General features: G+C 34.9%; 1 protein-coding gene across 1 annotated transcript in view; it reads left to right on the top strand.

Moving 5' to 3' along the window:
• The window catches only part of ETNK1 (ethanolamine kinase 1), a 53027-nt gene that overhangs the window by 24758 nt on the left and 6113 nt on the right, over window positions 1-22156 (top strand). The window contains exons 3-6 of the mRNA XM_054719221.1: window positions 754-894; window positions 2901-3043; window positions 12759-12842; window positions 15012-15172. Of these exons, the coding sequence (XP_054575196.1) occupies window positions 754-894; window positions 2901-3043; window positions 12759-12842; window positions 15012-15172 (529 nt within the window). The remainder of the gene's footprint in view (window positions 1-753; window positions 895-2900; window positions 3044-12758; window positions 12843-15011; window positions 15173-22156) is intronic.

Here is a 22156-nt window from a genome sequence, read left to right as displayed (position 1 = left end):
TAGCATTTTGACAATTAGTCAGTTTTAAGTTCTTTAATTTGTGAATTATTGTTAAGTCATTTTTTCGCCTGCTAGTCTGTAGGCTGTTTGGTAACTAATTTCTGTTTGGTATGCTTATTCCCCCATCAGATTTGCTGTACTGGTTTCTACAGAGATAAGCATAGGATGGGCACAACATTATGCAACTTCAAATTATTTTGAGGTTGCATCAAGACAATTGATTCTGACATCATAAAATCCAAATATTTGTTCAGAGAATTTGTCTTTAATATAGTTAAATGAAATTAACTCATAGAACCCATTTATCTCCCTGGTTACCTTTTTACTTTAGTCCCTTTTTGCCCCTTAACCTTAAGGCTCAAAATTAAAGTGACTCAGCATAATTTAAATGTATGTATCTCTGATTAATTTCTAATATGTGTCTTGATATAATTTATAATTATGTATTGTTCTGCTGGTTCCAAACATTGTGTAATCATAATAGGCCACCTATTTTCAGATACTCAACCCCTTTTGGACACAATATTTAATTGCCATATTAATTGTAATTTTCTTCCTTCTGATGTGTTAAGCATTTGTTTTCCTCTCCTTGTGGGAGTTGACTTGCCAAATTATTTTTTGAATCTTACACATTTATGGTAAAAAGTAAATTATGTTGTAAAAAATGTACACTAGTTGTTTTAGTTTATCTGGGTCTTTACCTGAAGTATGATGCTTAACATTTTCTTTCCATGCTCTTTTGTTTTTAAACAGGCTAATTGCACGTCAGCTTGCTAAAATTCATGCTATTCATGCACACAATGGCTGGATTCCCAAATCTAATTTATGGCTGAAGATGAGGAAATACTTCTCTCTCATTCCCACAGGATTTGCAGATGAAGATCTTAATAAAAGGTAAAATTACTAAGATTACTTTTACGTGTGAAATGATGTTTTACATTGCTTTGCTCTATATACTAGTTCTCAAAGATAACTATAAGGTTTCTGTATATAAAATCTGGTTTGGCTTATCTCTGCATTGACATAAAATAGGCATTGATTCATTTGACTTTCAGATGGCACTATAGAAATAAAGCCTCTCTTTCTTCCCCCAGATGACTAAAAAAACAAAATCAAAACAAAACCCTACAAAAGCAAGGGGGTAGGGAAGTGGGCAGAGATGAGGGGACAAAAAAATAAATATAGATCTTTTATTTGCAAGTAACTGAAATATAAAGATTACTATGAATAGGTATGTTTTTCCGTAGTATGAGTTGGTCATTGAGACTTTAAAAAAAACTTTTTGTTCAAAGCTGTTTTGAATAGGCCTAGAGATTACATTGGGCAGTGTAGTAATATTGGAATGTGAAAAAGCTTGAGTTATCTTAGTTTACTATGGCTATTGAAGTCCCATATAATGAAGTTGAAAATTCATTTACTAGAGTCTTACTTAGACTTTGTAGGGTCAAACTAACTATAGTATTTCATTATCCTAATAATAAAAGCCCAGGGTTGTAATGACCGATCACGACCGAAGGCTGACCAACCGGAAGTCAGTCCTACAGTCAGCGCTGGGTTGCCCTGGCATCCTTCATAGCCGCTGCCACATGCTGTGGTATAAAACACAGTGTGCAAGTTATCAGAAGCGCAGGCACCACCTCCATGCCACCCCACACTTCAATCAATCCCACTGAGCCTGAGGCGCCCTCCCCATTTCTCTCCAGGCCTCTACGGGGGCTGCTGATCAGCCCTACCTTTCTGATCAGGCCCCATTGATAGGCCTAGAGATGCTGACTGGCATAGAAACTGACCAATCAGAACCAAATCTGGGTCAACTGTGAGGAGCCAATGGCTGCCTAGGAGGTGGAGCTTTTGACGCTGACTGGCATAGAAACTGACCAATCAGGACCAAATTGGCTGGTAGAGGAGGGCAGTTGAGGGTGAGATCAGGCCAGCAGGGGAGAGCAGTTAGGGGTGATCAGGCAGGCAGAGGTAGGTAGAGGTGATCAGGCCAGCAGGGGAGAGCAGTTAGGGGCAAGATCAGGCCAGCAGGGGAGGGCTGTTGGGGGTGATCAGGCAGGCAGAGGCAGTTGGAGGTGAGATCAGGCCGGCAGGGGAGAGTAGTTGGGGGCTTGATTAGGCCGGCAGGGGAAGGCAGTTAGGGGTGATCAGGCAGGCAGGCAGAGGCAGTTTGGGGAATTCGGGAAGGCAGGCAGAGAGGTTGGGGCAATCAGGCAGGCAGGCAGGTGAGTGTTCAGGAGCCAGCGGTCCCAGATTGTGAGAGGGTCTAACCTGGCCATTTTGTCACACTACTTCTCACCCTTCCTGGTCTGACTACTATGAGCCAGTTTCTATAATGAATAATATGAAAACTCCATGGTGTGATTGCCACATGGTAATATAATGATTATATGATTATCATGTAATAATATGAGTCCATTTATCTATGGTGGATAATATATATTGAGTTTGAAATGTGAATTTAACGGATTTATACTGCATTTACAAACTTGAAGTAAATGTTTAGATATTTAATGGACTCTTTGTAACTTTAATACACTTAAACCTGTTTTTATTAAACTCTTTGTGTCTTGATTTTCCCTCTAAAATGGAAGTAAGTATAAAACATTTAGCTAACACTGCTTAGTGTTAGCTATTAGCATATATATTTTTTCCTTCAATTTTGTAGTGATATATTTTTTACTTTTCTGCCCTACCATTTAACTCTTGCTCAGTTTCTTTTCATGTTTAATTTCATTGTAAAGGTTTTTCTCTATTCCAGCTTTTGGAATAATTGGCTTGTTTTAATTCAGGAGTCTTTGCTATTGAATGGAAAGAATTTATTAAATTATTAATTCTTAATCCAACTTGAAAAAAATGTCATTAACCTAAGCAAGATATAACTCTTTTAAAATTAAAAGGTTCCTAAGTGATATTCCAAGCTCTCAGATTCTTCAGGAAGAGATGAATTGGATGAAGAGGATTCTTTCCAACCTGGGTTCACCTGTTGTGCTTTGCCATAATGACCTACTGTGTAAGAATATAATCTACAATGAGAAACAAGGTAGGTATTTGACTTTAGCAGTAAGTAGAGATTATTTCTTTGATGTTCTTTGTGGTCTTTTGATTTTTGTCTAAAATTTAATTCAAATGCAAGGATTGAAAACATGCATGAAGTCTTTAAATATTTTTTAAGGTTATAAAGTCATGGTAACTGTGCTAATTAGGAATATATATTTTCTATATATTTGTATAAACTGTTTCCTAGAATTTATTTAATAGAAACAGATTGGTTCCTGTTAAGCGAGTTTTAAATGAAACATGATAAAAATGACTTGTTTATAAAATTTAACTATAAAACATATTTGATAACTCATTGTTTGAAAATACACCTGCTTGTAATGGGGTTTATTGAAAAACCAACTGACACTATACTGCTTTATAAATATAGACATTTTCTCAGTGTTAGGAAGGACAAAGTATTAGAAACATGTTTCCAGGTTTTCTGTTACCTATTTATTATGCTGATTTGTTAGGTAGTTTGATGCTAAGGAGAGGGTCACAGATGGAGGAAATATTTGTACCTACTAAAGTAATAATCAAGAAGATCTGGCAAATAGTTTTAATATATTTTTGAGGTAGATAGTGATACTTTCTGGTGAAATGTTTTCTTTGATCATATCTTTCTATATTCAAATTCTCTGTTTTATATTTAAGAAACAGTTGTATTATTATTGGATAGAGTGGTTTGAGGTTTGGTTGCTAAACAGATGAAATTTAAAAATACAATTTTGATTGAAAGATTAGTATGGAAAAAGTCTGTTTGAAACTATGAAGCTATTGCATTTTATAGGAAATCAGTTTTGAAGATAATCATTATAGTTGGAAGATTGTTTTGAATCAAAAGTGTGTTGTGACGATACTAAAGCCAAAGAATTCTGGTTAAATGGTCATAGTTATATTACATTAATATTTGTGACCATTATTAATAGATTATAAGTTGAGACTATTCTAATAAGAGGTGGTGGATATTTGTAACTTGCTTTACTTGAAGAAAACCAAGTAAAGAACACTGTCAAGGGTGGTAGCCCGAAGCATCTATTTTCAAAAACATTTGAGTAACTTTTATATTTGCTATTTTAATGCAGTTTAGAGATTTTCTTATTTAAAAATATACTAAGCTGACATCTTTATTTTGAATGTCTGGAAGTTTTTGTGTAGAATTATATTTTTAAAACTTTAGGAGTACCCTAAAACATTAAGTACTTGACAGTGTCCTTTAGTTTATTATTGTCCATTTATTATATATCATTGCCATAGAATATATGTACTACATTATATACTAGTAACCAAATCTCAATGCCATTTGTGAGACAAGTATTAGTTGTGCATTAAAGGAATGTATTAGCTTTTAAGTTCAGTGTAAGACTGAATAACACATTATTTTATGTAATGAAATTTCAAGTGAGGGACTTCATCTTGCGCTTGAAGTGGACACTCAGCTTTATTTTTAACTGCAAGTTAATCAAAGAGAGTCTATTTCCTTTGGAATATAATTTTAACTTTCATACTTTTATGTTTCTTTTGCATATTCATTTCATAGAACCAATTTATTTATAAAACTAAAACAGAAGGGACCAAAAAAATCAGATTACTTTGTCTTAGTTATTAAAAGTACATTTTTATGTTTTAATTTTACCAGTTGCCTATCTAAACTATTGATCAGTGATATGAAAAGTTCTCATATTTTGAAATTTTTTATGCTTCAGTTTGGCTTTAAGAATTCAAAATTGTCATTTGTTTATATTTACCAAGAATTACCTAAATCATACTTTTATGTCTAATTTTATTTTGTACACAGAATTAAGTTCAACAAATATTATTTTGATATATATTTTATAGTTTGTCCTTCAGAAGTCTATTATATACCATTTGTTTCTTGTCTTTGAGTTTGTTTGTGTGTTAGTTATGGAGAAGTTTTGTTGTTTTTCCTTACCAATGGCTTTATAGTGTTTGTTAGAAAGGCTAGTGTGAACTCCATGACATCCACTTAAAAAAATAAATTCTTATGTGATTAGTTAATAAGCATTAAGAAAATGTGGTTGGAATCTTGTTCAGGTAAAATCTAAAACTCATGAAAGTGTGTCTAGCCTTTTCTGTTTATTATCTCATTTTGTTTCAAATTAGGAGCTAATTTTTTTAAAGTAACATTACTGTATGACATATTTGTCATTATAAGATACCATGTCTCCGACTTTAAAAAAATGTAAATACTATAAATTTAGTAAATTTAATAGCAAAAAATAGGCTTTAGCTTAGCATTAGTATTTACTTATGGCTGCAATCAGAAGGAGGATAATTAAAGTGAGAAATATGTATCTCAAAATTCTTTACCTTAACTGGTCACCTTGTACAGCATCTAAAAGCCAAGTGTTGAATCTTTTGGGGTTAAAATAATTTTTACATAGAAGAAATTATTAAGCTGCATATTATATTCAAAATGAGTTTGATTTATCATTATTTGTAATTTGAGCTCAGGACCTCACCATTTTATACTCACCTACGAGATATAAATATATAAAAATAATAAGATGAAAGCCAAGGGACTGGCCTTGACATCATCAAGCTTAGTATCTCTGTTGTATGTTTTAGATCCTTAATATCTCAGCAGTGCAAATTCTAGTTAAACTTCATGAATTTAAACTGTATCATCGATGCTTCCACATGTATTTTTCAACCATAATAACTTAGATTTTGTATATTGTAAAATATATTTTTAAAAATCTTTACGTTAACTCTTAAAAGCAGATATATTAAAGCTTAGTTATAACCAGGAGAAGTTAGAAAGAACATAGACTTCTGGAACGGAGCACACCTTGGTTCACCTTTCTTCTCAATCACATATGGAAGCAAGTGGTATTAGATAAGTCAGGGGTGGAGAACCTTTTTTCTGCAAAGGGCCATATGGATATTTAGAGCATCATTTGCAGGCCATACAAAATTATCACCTTAAAAATTAGCCAGCTATATTTGGTCAGACATTTAATTAACTCACCCCTAAAGCACTGACAGGGCCAGACCAAATGATTTTGCCGGCTTTGTATGGCCCCCGGGCAGGACGATCCCCACCCCTGAGATAAGTCATTTTATCTCTTATTAAATAGTATTTATATTCAATTCTGTGCCAGAATCATCTAGGTAAAAATCCAAGGCCAAATGAACAAATATTTCTATAGATGAGCTTAGGAATCTGCATGTTTAACAGAGTTCTAGGCAGTACTTATATTGTTGATAGTCTAGAACTTCAGTTTGCTTCATTTTTTTTTTTTTTAGAAATATATTTTATTGATTTCTTACAGAGAGGAAGGGAGAGGGATAGAGAGGTAGAAACATCGATGAGAGAGAAACATGGATCAGCTGCCTCCTGCACACCCCCTACCGGGGATGTGCCCGCACCAAGGTACATGCCGTTGACCGGAATCGAACCTGAGACCTTTCAGTCCGCAGGCCTACGCTCTATCCACTGAGCCAAACCGGTTTCGGCTAGTTTGCTTCATTTTCAACTTAGATGATAATCTGCTTCAGATGGTTTTTGATCATGCTTATCAAGTATATAGTACTGGACTAGGTACTTGGCAACTCTCAGTTACAGCTATTTATACCACAATAAGGGTTGGCAAACTTTTTCTCTAAGGGGCTAGATCCAGCATGTCAAACTCGCGGCCTGTGGGCTGCATGTGGCCCACAATGAATATTTTTCTGGCCCACCCAACATAACAGTATGTAAGAAGCATTTAAATAAAAATTTCATAACTTAAATTTTTACAATATCCTATTATACATAATTATTAATAATGAACTATAACGTCTGCTCATGACTGATGAATCGTGTTGCATTCATTTTCCTTACATGTCTTAGGCGTAGGTGCATCATTTCTCTCCACTAATACTAGCAGCGAATATTTTAGCAGTTGATTGCCACGTCATTAGTCTTGTACTGATTTGTTTGGTGTGTGCAATAGGAAATATTTTGCTTTCGGAGAACAAGAAAAATAGGTTTATTTGCGTTACACTTATTTGTGCACTTATTTAGTGTCTGGTAAGTTAATGTTTAAGAAAACATTAATTTTTATTAAAATGTTCTATTTTATGCTAATGATTACTCATTTATTTGAGACCTTTGTATTCAGCATGTGTCTTATCTAAATAAACCTATGTCTCTATGAAAATTGAAGCTTTTGTTTTTATGTGGCCCACATAAACTTAAACTTTGTTTTTTTAGCCCTTGTTAGCTTTTGAGTTTGACATGCTTGGGCCAGATAGTACTTACTTTAGACTTTGCATTCCATATTATATAGTCTCTGTTGCAACTGTGCAACTTTGTTGTAGTGCAAACATAGCGTTAGATAATACATAAATATGTCTGGCTGTATTCCAGTAAAATTTCATTTACGAAAGCAGGCAGTGGGCTGGCTGGATTTGGCCTCAGCATACATAGTTTGCCAACCCCTATATTTTGTGTCTAGGATCCATTTTACAAAATGTATCTGACTGTGAAAAAGTTAAAATGGTTACTGTAAGTAGGAAGGTTAATTATGTACTATAACTAGGAGATTTTTGGCTCCTAGGTATGCGATGACAATGCAGTTTGTCTTTCAGTGCAACTTACAGATTCTATGGTAACTGTACTTTGAGTGATTAATTTAAAGTTTAAGATTGTATATATGTATGTGTGTATGTATGTATATACTATATAAGTACATATTCACATAGAGACACACACGAAGACTATGAGCTCCCTGCAGTTTATAGGCATTTTCACCTGTGAATGTTATAGGAATGGTAGGCATTACAGGAAGAAATACTGCCATTGCCTCTTCTCACCATGTCAGTTGACAGGACTCAGGAATATGAGAGAAGAGTGAGCTTCCTTTCTGAAGTTGATGGTAGCTGTCAAGATTTTTGAAAAGTTAGTCCCAGAATTTAGGTGGTTTTTAAAAACAGCAGCCCATTTCTCGCCTTCAGTGACATGACTTCTTAAAAAGGTAAGAAAAGACTACTTAATGATATGATGATAGGATTGTTACATAATAAGAAAATCAAAAGCAGTGGTTCTTGCTCCTGAACTGTAAGATAAGACTTACCAGTCACTAGTCATCTTTTAAATTCATCAATAATTAATTTAAAAATAATTTATACTAAGTAGAACAAACAGTAATAATGCTTATTGCCTCATTTTAAATCTAATATTTTAATTTCAAATAAACCTTTAGTTGCTGACATGTTAGAAATAATTGCTAAAGTTTTTTAGTTTGTTGTCTCATATCTTAATGCTTTGTCATAGTGTTAATTGGAGGTGGTTTCATTTTCTCCTTCTCCCCATTTCTTCATAAAAGCTCATATAAAGATCTAATATATAACTTTAAGTTTCAGGAATGGCAATCATTGTTTATTTGCTATGTTTGCAAAATATAAGAAGCTGAGTTACAGCTATTTAAGGAAATACAAATAAATGGAAATAAAAGATTTTTTCTGGGAATTACAGTGTAAACCAGGTTTTTCTTTAGTTTTACACAATATAAATAGAAAATGGGTGAGTTACTATTCTTTCATCACTTGATTGGCTCTAAATCCTATCCATTCTGTTATTCATGAAAAGGCATTATTGTGGTTGTTTTATTGACATTTTAATAACTTAGGAGAGGGGTAGTTTTTTGTTTGGTTTTATTTTAAAATTTAAATACAAATTTATTTTTGTATTTGGTAACGTATTTAACAGGGTGGAATTTTCATGAAGGACAGTTAAACTTTGTTTTAACTTGTATTTCAGATCATAATTGGCGTAAAATAAAATATCCCTAAATCAGGTAATAAAAAACTTAAATGGATTGTAAAAATAGCTATCTAAAATAGTAGTTTAATGTTTTCTGTACATACATTCAGTTCCATTGTATATTCAATCATATACTTGAATATGAATGTCAAAAATGCCACCCTTTGTTCTTTCCTGCTTATTCTCCCCACACTTCATTTAAATGTGTGTTATCATTTTGTCTCCAGCATTCTCTGAAAAACATTGATTCCACTAGCATTTTAATACTATGTGTTAGGTATTGCTTTGTGGATTGCATGATGACAGATGAGAGGGACTTACTGCCCTTTCAGGAAGCCATATGCCCTGTGGTGGAGGAGTCAGATTATGAAACAAATATTTACATTCAGAATGATGAGTGCTATGGTAAAGCTACTACTGGATACCAGAGGGATAGTTTCCCAGAGCAGAGCATTCATTTTTTCTGTGTAAGAGAGAAAGTATGTTGCTAACATTACTATAATCATACTACATACATACTGTATGTATAAAACTACAGTATGTATAAAACTACAGTATAATCATACTACATACATACTGTATGTATAAAACTACAGAACTTACAAAGTAGAGTAAGTTCGAAAGATTTTCAGGGTCTTATATTGGTTATTTTACTTTTTATCTTTCCTCCTTTCTTCTTAAAAACAGTAAAATAAAGGAGTCCAAATGAATGTCATGTGAATTATAGTCTTAGTTAATATATATATTTTTGGTTTTAAAGTACTTTAAAATTGGGCTATTTTCAGTTATACTGAGATTTGAACAATTTGTTTAGGTAGTGTGTGGATTTTATTACTGTGAAGATATACAAGAAATACAGTAATGAAAAATGTAGCTTTTAAAAATTCAGAGTATATTTTATTTAATAATCTTATGCTTTACCTATTATGTGCTAGTCAGTGTGGTAATTAATAAAGATAAATAATATATAGTCTTAGCCTTTAAAGCATACTCCTTTGCTTTTCAGAGGTCAAGGATCCCTTGAGAATTTGGAGACTTGAGATACCCCTCAGAAAATGCATATACATATAAAATGTATAAAAATTTAAGGAGTATTCTCATTTTCCCCCCATTCTTAAAATCCTATTAAAATATGTTTTAAAGAATTAACAAAATAATCATGCCATATAAACTATTGATTGTTAATAGCGATGTCGACGTTCCTCTAAATAATTAGAAATTTTAGAAGTCAGAAGTTAAATTTGTAGAAGAAAAAAGGTTTAGTATACTTTTTGTTAGTAGAAAGCATTTTTTAGTAATTTGATTTTTCTGGCACCCAAAGTAAGGGAAGTAGGCGTCTTTAATTTTACTTTGTTGCAGAAGATTAAATTTAAGGTTGAGTTCCACTTTGTTTGCAATAGTTTAAAAAAGAATAGTTAATGCGGATTTAAAATTTTTTTCCTTTTAAGCTTTGTGTCTTGTAAAATGTGAGTTTGCCAAATTTTCTTCATCTGCTACAGATTAGGTATGCCATTGTTGCTGCCATGTGGCGGCGCACCCCGTGCTTCTTAAACGCACTGACTGGAGGTTTATCGCATCACTTGTTCACATGCACGGAGCCTGGTAACAGCCTCATCTGTATCTTCTTAGCTTCATTTTCTTATTTTTAAAATTTCATTATTTATAAACTCGACATAGCATATAAAAATAAAGGATAGTTTTAATGAATTAATGCTACTACAAAAAGTCATTGCTAAAACATTCATACTGAAACAGATTTTAACTGTTGTTAAAATGATCTATGCTTTATTTAAATTGTATTTATAAGCAGGCATGTTTTACCTGCCATTTTAACTTACTTGCCAAATTCTAAATATAATTTTGAAAATTGAAATAGAAACTTGTTTTATGTGGCAAGTAAGCTTCAGGACTGGCTGTGTATTTTTATTGGCATGTAACAGTTAATATGAGCTTTACAAGAATTTTTGTTTAAAGAGCTAAAACAATCAACAGCTGCAGTGAAAACATTTTTATATTAAAACTGTTTCGTTAGTTCAGTTGTGCCACTTGGTAAATCTTGAATCCTGATTACTTGTAGACCAAGTGGATAGGCATCTCCTAAATCACTGTGTTTTAGTCTCTTACCTCTCTATAGTTTTGTAGAGAATTCATCTTAATTTTTTTAAACTATCTTTTTTTCCCCTCTTTAAAGTATGTTTATTGTAAAGGATTTAAAGTATAAAGGAAAAAGAGTCATTTGTCACTGGTAATGAAACCAATTGAAATATTTTATTTTGTTCTTATTTCCATTCATTCCCCTCCATGTATTATTTGTTCTTTTTTTCCTCTTTAGGCATAATATTTTAATAAATTGGATTACTGCATTTATTATTTTGTATCTTTTTCATATAACATTTCTAATTCTCCTGGTCATTAAATCATCTTTGAAAATGAAAAAAAACTCTTTCATGGCTGCAAAGTGTTTTATCATGATAGTGATCTTTACTCTCATTCCCAAGGGTAACCAGAAAAATATTTAAAGTGATTGGTCGAAATACACTCTCTCTTCTCATTCTACACTTTAGTAGAGTGATTTGGTTAACTTTAAGACTTTCCATGGGATTATTTTTTGTGAATTCAATATAATATTTATGATGTTTGAATTGCAGTGATTTATTGTAGTTACCAACATTTTAAAATCTTATTTTGTCAATATGCATATAGATTTTGATAACTGAGCTTTGATACTTAGATTCTCACTTTACTTTAGACTTGACTATTATTTATACAAGTTTAGAATAATGATGTATTAAATACAATTACATTAAAATTTTACTTTTATGTAAAATACTTCATTTGCTGTGACATTTTTTGTCATAAATTCTGTTTTTCTGAGTTTGAATATGATCAACATATATCCCAAATTAAACATACATATCTATATCAAGACATTATAGTTCAAAAGATCTTTTTTTGGGAGGGAGGAAATGCCAGAGTGTATAAGACCAGGAGTTTGTTACCTTAGTATGATCTATCTTTAAAAGACAGGGTAACCAGGCATATGCTATTTATTTTCACAATTGCAACTTACAAACTCTTCTTACAGTGTCTCTGTTTATGTATCCATTTTAACTGTTGGCCCTTGTAAGCCTTTGAGTTTGTGATATCTGGTATAGACACTGTGACCCATTTAGATTTGTATTATCTCTCTTGCTCTTGCTCTGCTCTTGCTCTCTCTCTCGTACAACATTTTCTCTTGTCTCTTAAAAAAAAACCCAAAAACATGTATCTCTGTTGAGCCCCAGATCTCCTATAGTAGTCAGTGTACCTTTGTTTTTTAGAAAAGATAAAACAACCACTTTAATGCTGCTCAGGTATGTATTAGAAACTTAAGTTATATGGTATTCTAAGACAATCTAAGAGCTTGATTGCAACTAAATTCTTTAATTAGGGATATTGTTAAATTGATCAGCAAGTGTTAATAGCATAACTGCAGGATTCACAGAATTCAAGTCTTTGAAAGTTTATATTTGATTCCTATATGTAAGTTAGCTTGTTAGCTCACTGTTGAAGTATCAGATTTTTTTTTAATTGCTTAGATAATAACAATTTCCAAAGTTTTCATTTCTAATTAAATTTGAATTTTTAAGTAACTGATGCCCCCATGTGGTGAAAGACATTTTGCTTTTATTTGAATTTGGAGAATGACAATATACAGTATTTTGACTTATCTTGATTATAGTGGACAGTAATGTTCATAAATAAGCTGTTGACAAAGATACATAATTGAATTTTGTAAAGCTCATTGCCATAAATTCACAGCCTTACCCTGTATTGTCTCAGAAGTGCATGTAACCAAGCACGTACAATGAGACAAAATATTAAAAGCTATTTAATTACAAATAGCTTAGGGATTTTCTGATCTTATATGTGATTTCTTATGTCTTTGTTTTTGTGTCTCACATAGGTGATGTACAGTTCATTGATTATGAATATTCTGGATACAACTACCTGGCATATGATATTGGAAATCATTTCAATGAATTTGCAGGTAAAATCCAGGGCTTAACTAGTGGAATAGCATAATGTAACTTTGATATGACACTTTTAGAATTTTTTTTTTCTTTAAAATAGATAAACTGGGAAGAGGAGCAAAATTCTTTTAACTTTTTTTCTGTCCATTGTTCTTTATTTGTTTTTGTTTATTACTGGGGGGTAGAGAAGACTTCTTCATTAATGTCTTAAGGGAAATCTTCTATAATAATAAAAGCGCAATATGCTAATTAGACTAGACATCCTTCCGGACGTCCTTCCAGACGAAGCCGAGGCTGCGAGGGAAGCCTGGGTCCTGGGTGCCAGAGGGAAGCAGTGCCAGCAGCGGGGGGAAGGAAAGCCTACTCTTGCACGAATTTCGTGCATCGGGCCTCTAGTAAGAAATAATTATTGTGGCTTCTATTAGGGCCTGACACAGTGCAAGATGCTTTATAAGTCTTATTTTACCTTATTTTTTTTTTCTACAACAATTTTTAAAGTTAGGTAATATTCCCAGTATACAGATGAAGGAAATAACTCATCAAGAGCACAGAAAAATACAGAAACTATGATTTGAAACCAATTTTAAAAATCACATAAAAGCCTTTGCTATTTCCATTGTGTAATTGGGTTTTTGAAACGTTGATTAATTAAAAGGCTTGAGTGTGTGTGTGTGTGTGTGTGTGTGTGTGTGTGTGTGTGTGTCTGTCTTTGACTGAATAATTGAAAATCTGGTCATTTTTGCCCCTGAAAATTATTCCATTAGTACTGTCAAGTATAAAAGGTTTAGTTTTTCTAATGTAAATGGAATTAATTTAAAATACATTTTATGACTATATTTAGAAACGAAATGCTCTAGAACTAAGGAATAGGAAATTCCCCTAGATGGTTTACACCTAGTAGGAATTTTTCATTGTTGAATTTGTGTTTGTATACATCCATGCATTCATATATTTTAATATACTTTAGGTTATTGGCTGGGGAAAAAGTTTCAGTTTACATGTATTCAATTTCCCTACACTATACTTATCATATGCATGTCATATCTCTATCTACATATATACTGTGCATCTCTGTAGGAAGGGAAAGCAGCTGTTTATATAATGAATAATCATTGTGTTAGTATTAAGGATAGTCACTGCTATGGATATGAAGGAGGAAACTCCACTGATCTTAGTAAGATTTTGTGTAGAAAAGAAATTAAGCTAACAGTTGAAAGGTAGCATAGAAAAATGGTAACACTTGAGAGTTAGGTAGCATTTGCATGTGCAGATAGAATAGAAAGGAGGGTACTGTAGGAAGAAGGGAGAAAACTTCCAAGAGGATTGTAATTATTATTTTTTAAACATGTTTTATTGATTTTTTACAGAGAGGAAGAGAGAGGGATAGAGAGTTAGAAACATCAATGAGAGAGAAACAGCTGCTTCCTGCACACATCCTACTGGGGATGTGCCCGTAACCAAGGTACATGCCCTTGGCTGGAATCGAACCTGGGACCTTTCAGTCTGCAGGCTGATGCTCTATTCACTGAGCCAAACCAGTTGGGGCAGTGTACTTATTTTTGTAGGATATAAAATTCATGCAGGAGAATAGGTTATAAGATCAGAGAAGTAAATTTGGACCAAATTACGAAGAACCTTGAATGCTAGGCAAAATAGTATGAATGATAAGATCAAATTTGTGGGGTAATTATTTTAACGCAAGGACCAGAAAATATGTAGTAGAAAAGTTGGAGTTGGAACGTATAGTTAGGGTAAATGTGGTTTGTAAAACTTAATATCAGGTGTGTGTATGAGGTTTCAATATGAAATGTCTTTCTTACCCTGTGAGTAATAGTCAAGAAAGATTTAGAGCCACAGTTTTAGGAAATACTGTAGATATTAATGTGCACAAGTATCTTCTGGCTGCTTAGTGAAAAGATTTGGTGCTTCTGATGCAGGTAGTTCAAGCTTTACACTGAGGAAAAATTGAAGCAATGTGAATTGATTATGGTGGTCAACTGTATTGTGCATTCAAACTTAAGAATACATTATGATTGATTTATTTTAATACATGCTGATTAAATCTAGTATGTTTTATTTTTTCTCTGAAAATTATATAGATAGTAAGAATTATTAAAGGTATACTAGTACATAAGAGAATGTGTTTTTGAAATTTTCATTGCACTTTTTTTTTTTTTTCACTTTAGGTGTGAGTGATGTAGATTATAGTCTCTACCCAGGTAGAGAACTACAGGACCAGTGGCTGCGTTCTTACCTTGAAGCCTACAAAGAATATAAGGGCTTTGGGACTGAAGTTACTGAAAAGGAGGTAGAAATACTCTTCATTCAAGTCAATCAGTTTGCTTTGGTAAGTTTAAATTTTAACAGAAGATTCTTCATATGATTTAACAACTGTTTAAATTTTCATCTTATAAAACAGTTTTCTGTTTTGAATTTTGTGAATTTTTGTTCAAAATAATGACAAAATACGATTCTTTACAATTTTTCCATTATAGTATTTTTGAGGACCAAGATTTTGTTTTGTTTACAACCATATTTCCAATCCCTAGAACAATAGTGCCTGGCTACTTGATAAGTGCCCAGTAATTATTTGTTTAATGAATGGATTCCAGTTAGAGTTAGGATTATTTGTGAATTAGTGTTTGTATATTATACTAGAGGCCCAGTGCACGAAATTCGTGCAGGGGGAGGGGGTCCCTCAGCCCGGCCTGCACCCTCTCGCAATCCAGGACCCCTCGGGGGATGTCCGACTGCCGGTTTAGGCCCGATCATGTGGGATTGAGCCTAAACCGGCAGTCAGATATCCCTCTCGCAATCTGGGATCTCTGGCTCCTAACCGCTTGCCTGCCTGCCTGCTTGCCTGCCTGCCTGCCTGCCTACCTACCTGATTGCCCCTAACCACCTCTGCCTTGGCCCCCTCTGCTGTGGCTTCGTCAGGAAGGTTGTTCAGCTGTCCGGTCTAATTAGCATATTATGCTTTTATTATTATAGATGTCTTCTTTTTTCTTTCTTATGAAAGCATATTCAAGGACAGATTTATGGGAAACGAGGTTTTCCACGATGCATTCATCATTACATCTTAATGTTAACATGATAAAAGTTTATTGGTTTTATACTTTAGTTTATCAGTTGTTTTAAGTAAAATATGGTTTTCCATTATACATGTGCAAGTTGAGCTCACAACTCCAACTCATTTAAATGCTTTTCTTGAGACAGTCTCCATTTTTTTTTGGTATGTAGTAGACGTGCTTTATGTGTGCTTTCTATGTAATTTCATAGAATGTTAGAGTAGCATGCACTCAGGAGTAGAGATTTAATAAAATTAATAATTTTAAAGATTTCATTAAGAACATTCTTTAGTGAGACTGACTTTTTACTCTTTAGTGCGTGAGGATGAAGAATATAGGATACTACACTAATACAGTTTGGTATCACTGCCTTGACTTATGCTAAGGTACCAGTAGCTTCATATACCATTGTTTTTGAACCGTCAGTGCAAATGTTAACATAGTCAAAAAGGCAGGTGTAACATATTATTATGAAAATACGATAGTTTTGGATCTTAAGAACCTCTCATGGATTTGATGGACAGCTTTGAGAACCCCTTGCTTGTTTAGACTTTCCAAAAAAAAAAAAAAAAAAAAAGCATCCAATATAATAAAAGGGTAATATGCAAATTGACCCTAACAGCGGAACGACTGGTCGCTATGATGTGCACTGACCACCAGGGGCAGATGCTCAACACAGTAGCTGCCCCAGGTGGTCAGTGCACTCTCGCAGGGGGAGCTCCAGTCAGCCACAAGCCGGGCTAACAACTGCGAGCACAGCAGCAGTGGTGGGAGCCTTGCCTCCTTGGCAGCGCTAAGAATATCTGACTGTGGGCCTAAGCCATCAGTTGGATATCCCCCGAGGGCTCCCGGGCTGCCAGAGGGATGGGATATCTGACTGCCAGCTTAGGCCTGATCCCCCGGGGAGTGGGCCTAAGCCGGCAGATGGACATCCCCTGAGAGATCCCGGATTGCGAGAGGGCACAGGCCGGGCTGAGGGACACCCCACCCCCCTCAGTGCACAAGTTTTCATGCACCAGGCCTGTAGTTTCATCTCATAATTTACTTCTCATTATATGTGTAAGATACTTAGGTAAAAAGAAGGCCATTTAAAAAATCTTTATAATTTTTATCATTCTAATTTAATATAATCATATTTTATTGAATGTTTGTTATATACCAGGTAAAGATACTATTATTACTACTCTGATGTGTGTTATTTTACACCATCAAGTAATTTTCCAATTCTCAGCAGAAGTGACTTCTGAGTGTCCTAGAAATTTAACTCAGTTCTGGAGATAATGTCAGATCCCCCAGGTTAAGGATTCAATCCCATAAGACTGTCTGTTGTTGTCCCTCCTGCCCCTCTTAGATGCCAATTGTGAGTCTAGGTTGTTACCTGTGCTTCTTACCTACTGTCTGTAAATTCCACAACTCCCTCCTTGGATTTGACTTATTTGTGGCTCACAGAACTCAGCAACATTTACAGATTCTTGCCAGTGTATTATGAAGGATAATATAAAGGCTGTATAAGCATAGTTCGATTAAGAGGTACATTGGACAAGGTCCAGACAGTCCTGAATGCAGGAACTCTTTTCCCCTAGAGTTTAAGGTGCACCAACCTCCCAGCATGTCTATGTGTATACCAACCTGTATACATAGACATGCTAGTAGTTTTAAGATCCAAAACTACTTTCTTTTTTTTTTTTTAATATATTTTATTGATTTTTTTATAGAGAGGAAGGGAGAGGGATAGAAAGCTAGAAACACTTACGAGAGAGAAACATTAATCAGCTGCCTCCTGCACACCTCCCACTGGGGATGTGCCCACAACCAGTGTACGTGCCCTTGACCGGAATCGAACCTGGGACCTTTCAGTCCGCAGGCTGACGCTCTATCCACTGAGCCAAACCGGTTTCGGCCCAAAACTACTTTCATAATAATATGTTACACCTGCTTTTTTGACTATGTTAACATTTGCACTGACGGTTCAAAAACAATGGTATATGAAGCTACTGGTACCTTAGCATAAGTCAAGGCAGTGATACCAAGCTCTCCAAACGCTCTCCTTTGGGGGTTCTATAAAGGCTCCATTACATAGGCAATATGGATTAAGTCATTGACCATTGCTGATTGAACTCAATCTCCAGCCCCTTTCCTCTCCTCAAAGATTAGGAGGTGGTTGGGCTGAACGTTTTCTCTCTAATCCTTGGCAGGTTTCCCTGGCAACCAGCTCTCTTCCTTAGGGGCTTTCCAGAAGTCACCTCATATTGTAAACTCAAGTGTGGTTGAAAAGGGCTTCTTATAAATTATAAGATATTTCTTAAACTTCTGTGACTCTGGAATTATTCAGGAACCTTTGATGAAAGACCAAATATTATAATAAAAGATGCTCTCATTTGCTTATGGTTAGGAAATTCTAAGGATTTGAGGAGCTATGAGCCAGGAACAATGGATGAGGAATAAATATATATTTATTATAAAGCATAATATTACACTTGCCTTTTACACATGAGGAAACAAAGGCACAGAGGAGTTAATTAAACTGTTCAAAGCCACAAAGCTAATAATTTTTGCAGTTTGACTCCAGAGCCCAGCCCTTTTATTTTAAACCATTATGTTTCCCATGCATGTGACTTTAGCTATTTACTCTTTACTATATTATTTATTCTTTTTAAAAATATATATATTTTATTGATTTTTTACAGAGAGAAAGGGAGAGGGATAGAGAGCTAGAAACATCGATGAGAGAGAGACATCAATCGGCTGCCTCCTGCACACCCCCTACTGGGGATGTGCCTGCAACCAAGGTACATGCCCTTGACCGGAATCAAACCTGGGACCCTTGAGTTCGCAGGTCGACGCTCTATCCATTGAGCCAAACCGGTTAGGGCTATTCTTTTTTTTAAAAAAATATCTGTATTTGTTGGGAACTTTTATATCCCACTAGAGGCCCGATGCACAGATTCGTGCACCAGTGGGGTCCTTGGCCTGGCCTGCAGGGTTCAGTGGACCTCCACGTCGCTGCAGCCTGGCCTTACCAGCCAGCTCGGTGGGCTCCAGCCCACTGTCTGCATCGATCTCGCACAGCATGAAGTAGTGTGCGAAGCGGCATGTGGCCAGGGAGCAGCCTGACCCTGGGCTGGGTGCTGTGCCGCTCCCACTCATCCCAGCTCGCTGAGTCTGCCACCACCACTGCTCTGGCACGCAAGGGGAGTGTTCTTGGGAGAGGTTCTTGCCAGCCGTGCCGTGAGCCCAGCTTCTGGCGCCGGTCTGTCAGCTAAGCAGCACTCCCGCTGTGGGAGCGCACTGACCACCAGGGGGCAGCTCCTGCATTGAGCGTCTGCCCCCTGGTGGTCAGTGCGTATAATAGCTACCATCCGGTCATCCAGTCATCCAGTCACTTAGGCTTTTATATATGTAGATTAATGATACAGTATAATGAATTGCAAAAGTATATTTTAAATAGAGATTTTTATCAGCAACACACATTTTAAAAATTACATTTATTGGAGTGATGCTTGTTAATATAATATAGGTTTTGAGTGCACATTTTTATGATACAGAATCTGTATATTGTACCACCCAAAGTCAAATCATCTTCCATCACCATATATTTGATTCCCTCACCTCCAATCCCTTCCCTTTAGTAAACACCATACGATTGTCTGTGTCTATGAGTTTCTTGTTCGTTCATTTGTTATTTTTGGTTTTATGCCCTCCATATGAGTGAAATCATATGGTTCTAAATCTTTTCTCTGATTTACTTTGCTTAGCATGATTTTCTCAGGGTTCATCCATGTTGTTGCAAATGGCAGTATTTCATCTTTTTTTATGGCTGAGTAGTATTCCATAGGGTATATGTACCACTCTATTATTTTTAATTGATTTTTAGAGAGAGAGGAAGGGAGAGAGAGGAATATCATATCTTAGCATTGATTGGCTGCCTCCTGGCAGGGATTGAGCCCGCAATCCCAGCATGTCCCCTGACTGGGAGTTGAACCTGCATCCTTTTGGTGCATGGGACAATGCCCAATCAACTGAGCCACACTGTCCAGGGCTTTATCACTCTTCTTTATCCAGTCATCTTTCGAAGGACACTTTGGTTGTTTCCATTTCTTGGCCACCGTGTGTAATGTTGCAATGAACATAGGGGTGCATATATCTTTGCCAATAAATGTTTTCAATATTTTCAGGTAGATATTCAGAAGAAGGGTTGCTGGGTCATATGGTAACTATACTCTTAATTTTTTGAGGAACCTTCTTACTGTTTTCCATGGTGGTTTTACCAGTTTACATTCCCACCAGCAGTGAATGAGGTTTCCTTTTTCTCCACACCTCTCCAACACTTGGTATTACTTGTCTTGTTGATAATAGCCATTCTAACAGTGTGAGGTGTTACCTCATTGTAGTTGTGATTTTCATTTCCCTAACAGCTAATGAAGTTAAGCATGTTTTCAGAAATCTTTCGGCCACTTGTATGTCTTTGGAGTAGTGTTTGTTCCGGTCCTCTGCCCATTTTTTAAATGGATTGTTTGTTTGTGTGGTGAGCTGTATGAATTCTTTATATATTTTGGATATTAGCACCTTGTTGGAGCTGTTGTTTCCAGATATCATCTTCTATTTGGTTGGTTGCCTTTTTGTTTTTGTTGGCTATTTCTCTTGCTGTGCAGAAGCTTTTTAGTTTTACATAGTCCCATTCATTTATTTTCGCCTTTATCTCTCTCGCTTTTTGGGTCAAATTTATAAAATTTCCTCTAAGACTAAGATCATAAGTGTAATACCTATGTTTTCTTTTATGCAGTTTTGGGTCTTATATTTAGGTTTTTGATCCATTTTGAGTTAATGTTTGTATATGGGATAAACTGTAGTTTCATTCTTTCCTGTGTGTGGCTTTCAAATTTTCTTAGCACAATTTGTTGAAGAGGTCTTTTCCCTCCATTTTATGTTTGTGGCTCCTTTAAACTACACAGCATTATTAAAAGAGGTTGAAAAACACACACAATGAAATGGAAAGGTATTTTGTTTATGGATTGGAAGAATCAACAATATGTCCTAAAGCAATACACAGATTTAATGCAAGCCTTATCAAAATCCCAATGAATTTGTTTAAAGAAATAGAATAAAAAATCATCAGATTTGTATGGAATTACAAAAGACCCCGAATAGCCAAAGCAATCCCGAGAAAAAAGAATGAAGCCTGAGGTATCACATTCCCTAACTTCAAATTTTACTACAAAGCTATAATAATCAAAACTACGTGGTATTGGCTGAAAAACAGACACAAGGACCTATGGAACAGAACTAAGAGTCCAGAAATAAACTTACATGCATTTGGGTAAATAATTTACAACAGCTGATTTTTTAAAGGAGATTATTTTAGGGTAAAAGTTTTGAAATAATATTTCTAGTTAAAGTATTTCTTGGAAGTTTTATTTGTGTTATCAGATCTTCAAATACCATGTTTAACTGACAATGATCATAAAGCGTGCACACAATGATTTTACAGCTCCTAATTACACAGCTATTGGTTTTCTCCTAGACCCATTTTTCTCTGACATAAATAACATCATATTTTATGTTGTGATTGGTATGCAGAATTGTTGGATCAATACAAATTGTTTCCAGATATTTGTCACCCCTAGAACATTCTTCACATTAATTTTTTCTTTTTTTGGTTTGAGATTCGGATTTTTTATTTTGTTTATATTTTTATGTCAAGTAACCAGGTTCTTTGATAATGTATTTTATATGAGAGGTTGTTATCAATGAATATCATTAAAAACACTTTGCCAAAAAAGAAAAAGAAAAAGAAACTTGAATAAAAACACCACTTAACCAACACCTATCAGTGCTGATGCTGAACTCTGCCTATATAAAACAGATTATAGAAGTTGGGTTACAGTTTTTAAATGACAGTAGTTTATTATAGCCTCTTTTGGTGTAGACATAAGTGATTTATAGCCACCTAGATAACTGTACACTTAATTATTACTTTATTTTAGATATTTTATATAAAAAAGAATCAATAACGTATTTTTTATGGAATTGATGAAAAAGAGAAAAATTAAAAATATGATATTTGCATTACAAAGAAATGAATTGTCGCCTGGCCTGTGTAACTCAATGGTTGAGTGTCAACTCATGCACCAAGAGGTCAATGGTTTGATTCCAGGTCAGGGCACATGCCCAGGTTGCGGGCTTGAACCCTGGTAGTGGGTGTGCAGGAGGCAGCTGGTTGATGTTGATGTTTCTCTTTCATCAATGTTTCTATCTCTCCTCCC

The sequence above is a fragment of the Eptesicus fuscus genome, chromosome 7, assembly GCF_027574615.1.
Source record: "Eptesicus fuscus isolate TK198812 chromosome 7, DD_ASM_mEF_20220401, whole genome shotgun sequence".
In the NCBI taxonomy this organism is placed as follows: domain Eukaryota; kingdom Metazoa; phylum Chordata; class Mammalia; order Chiroptera; family Vespertilionidae; genus Eptesicus; species Eptesicus fuscus.
The sequence above is the reverse complement of the archived record's forward strand: the minus strand, read 5'-3'. Positions and strand labels throughout refer to the sequence as shown.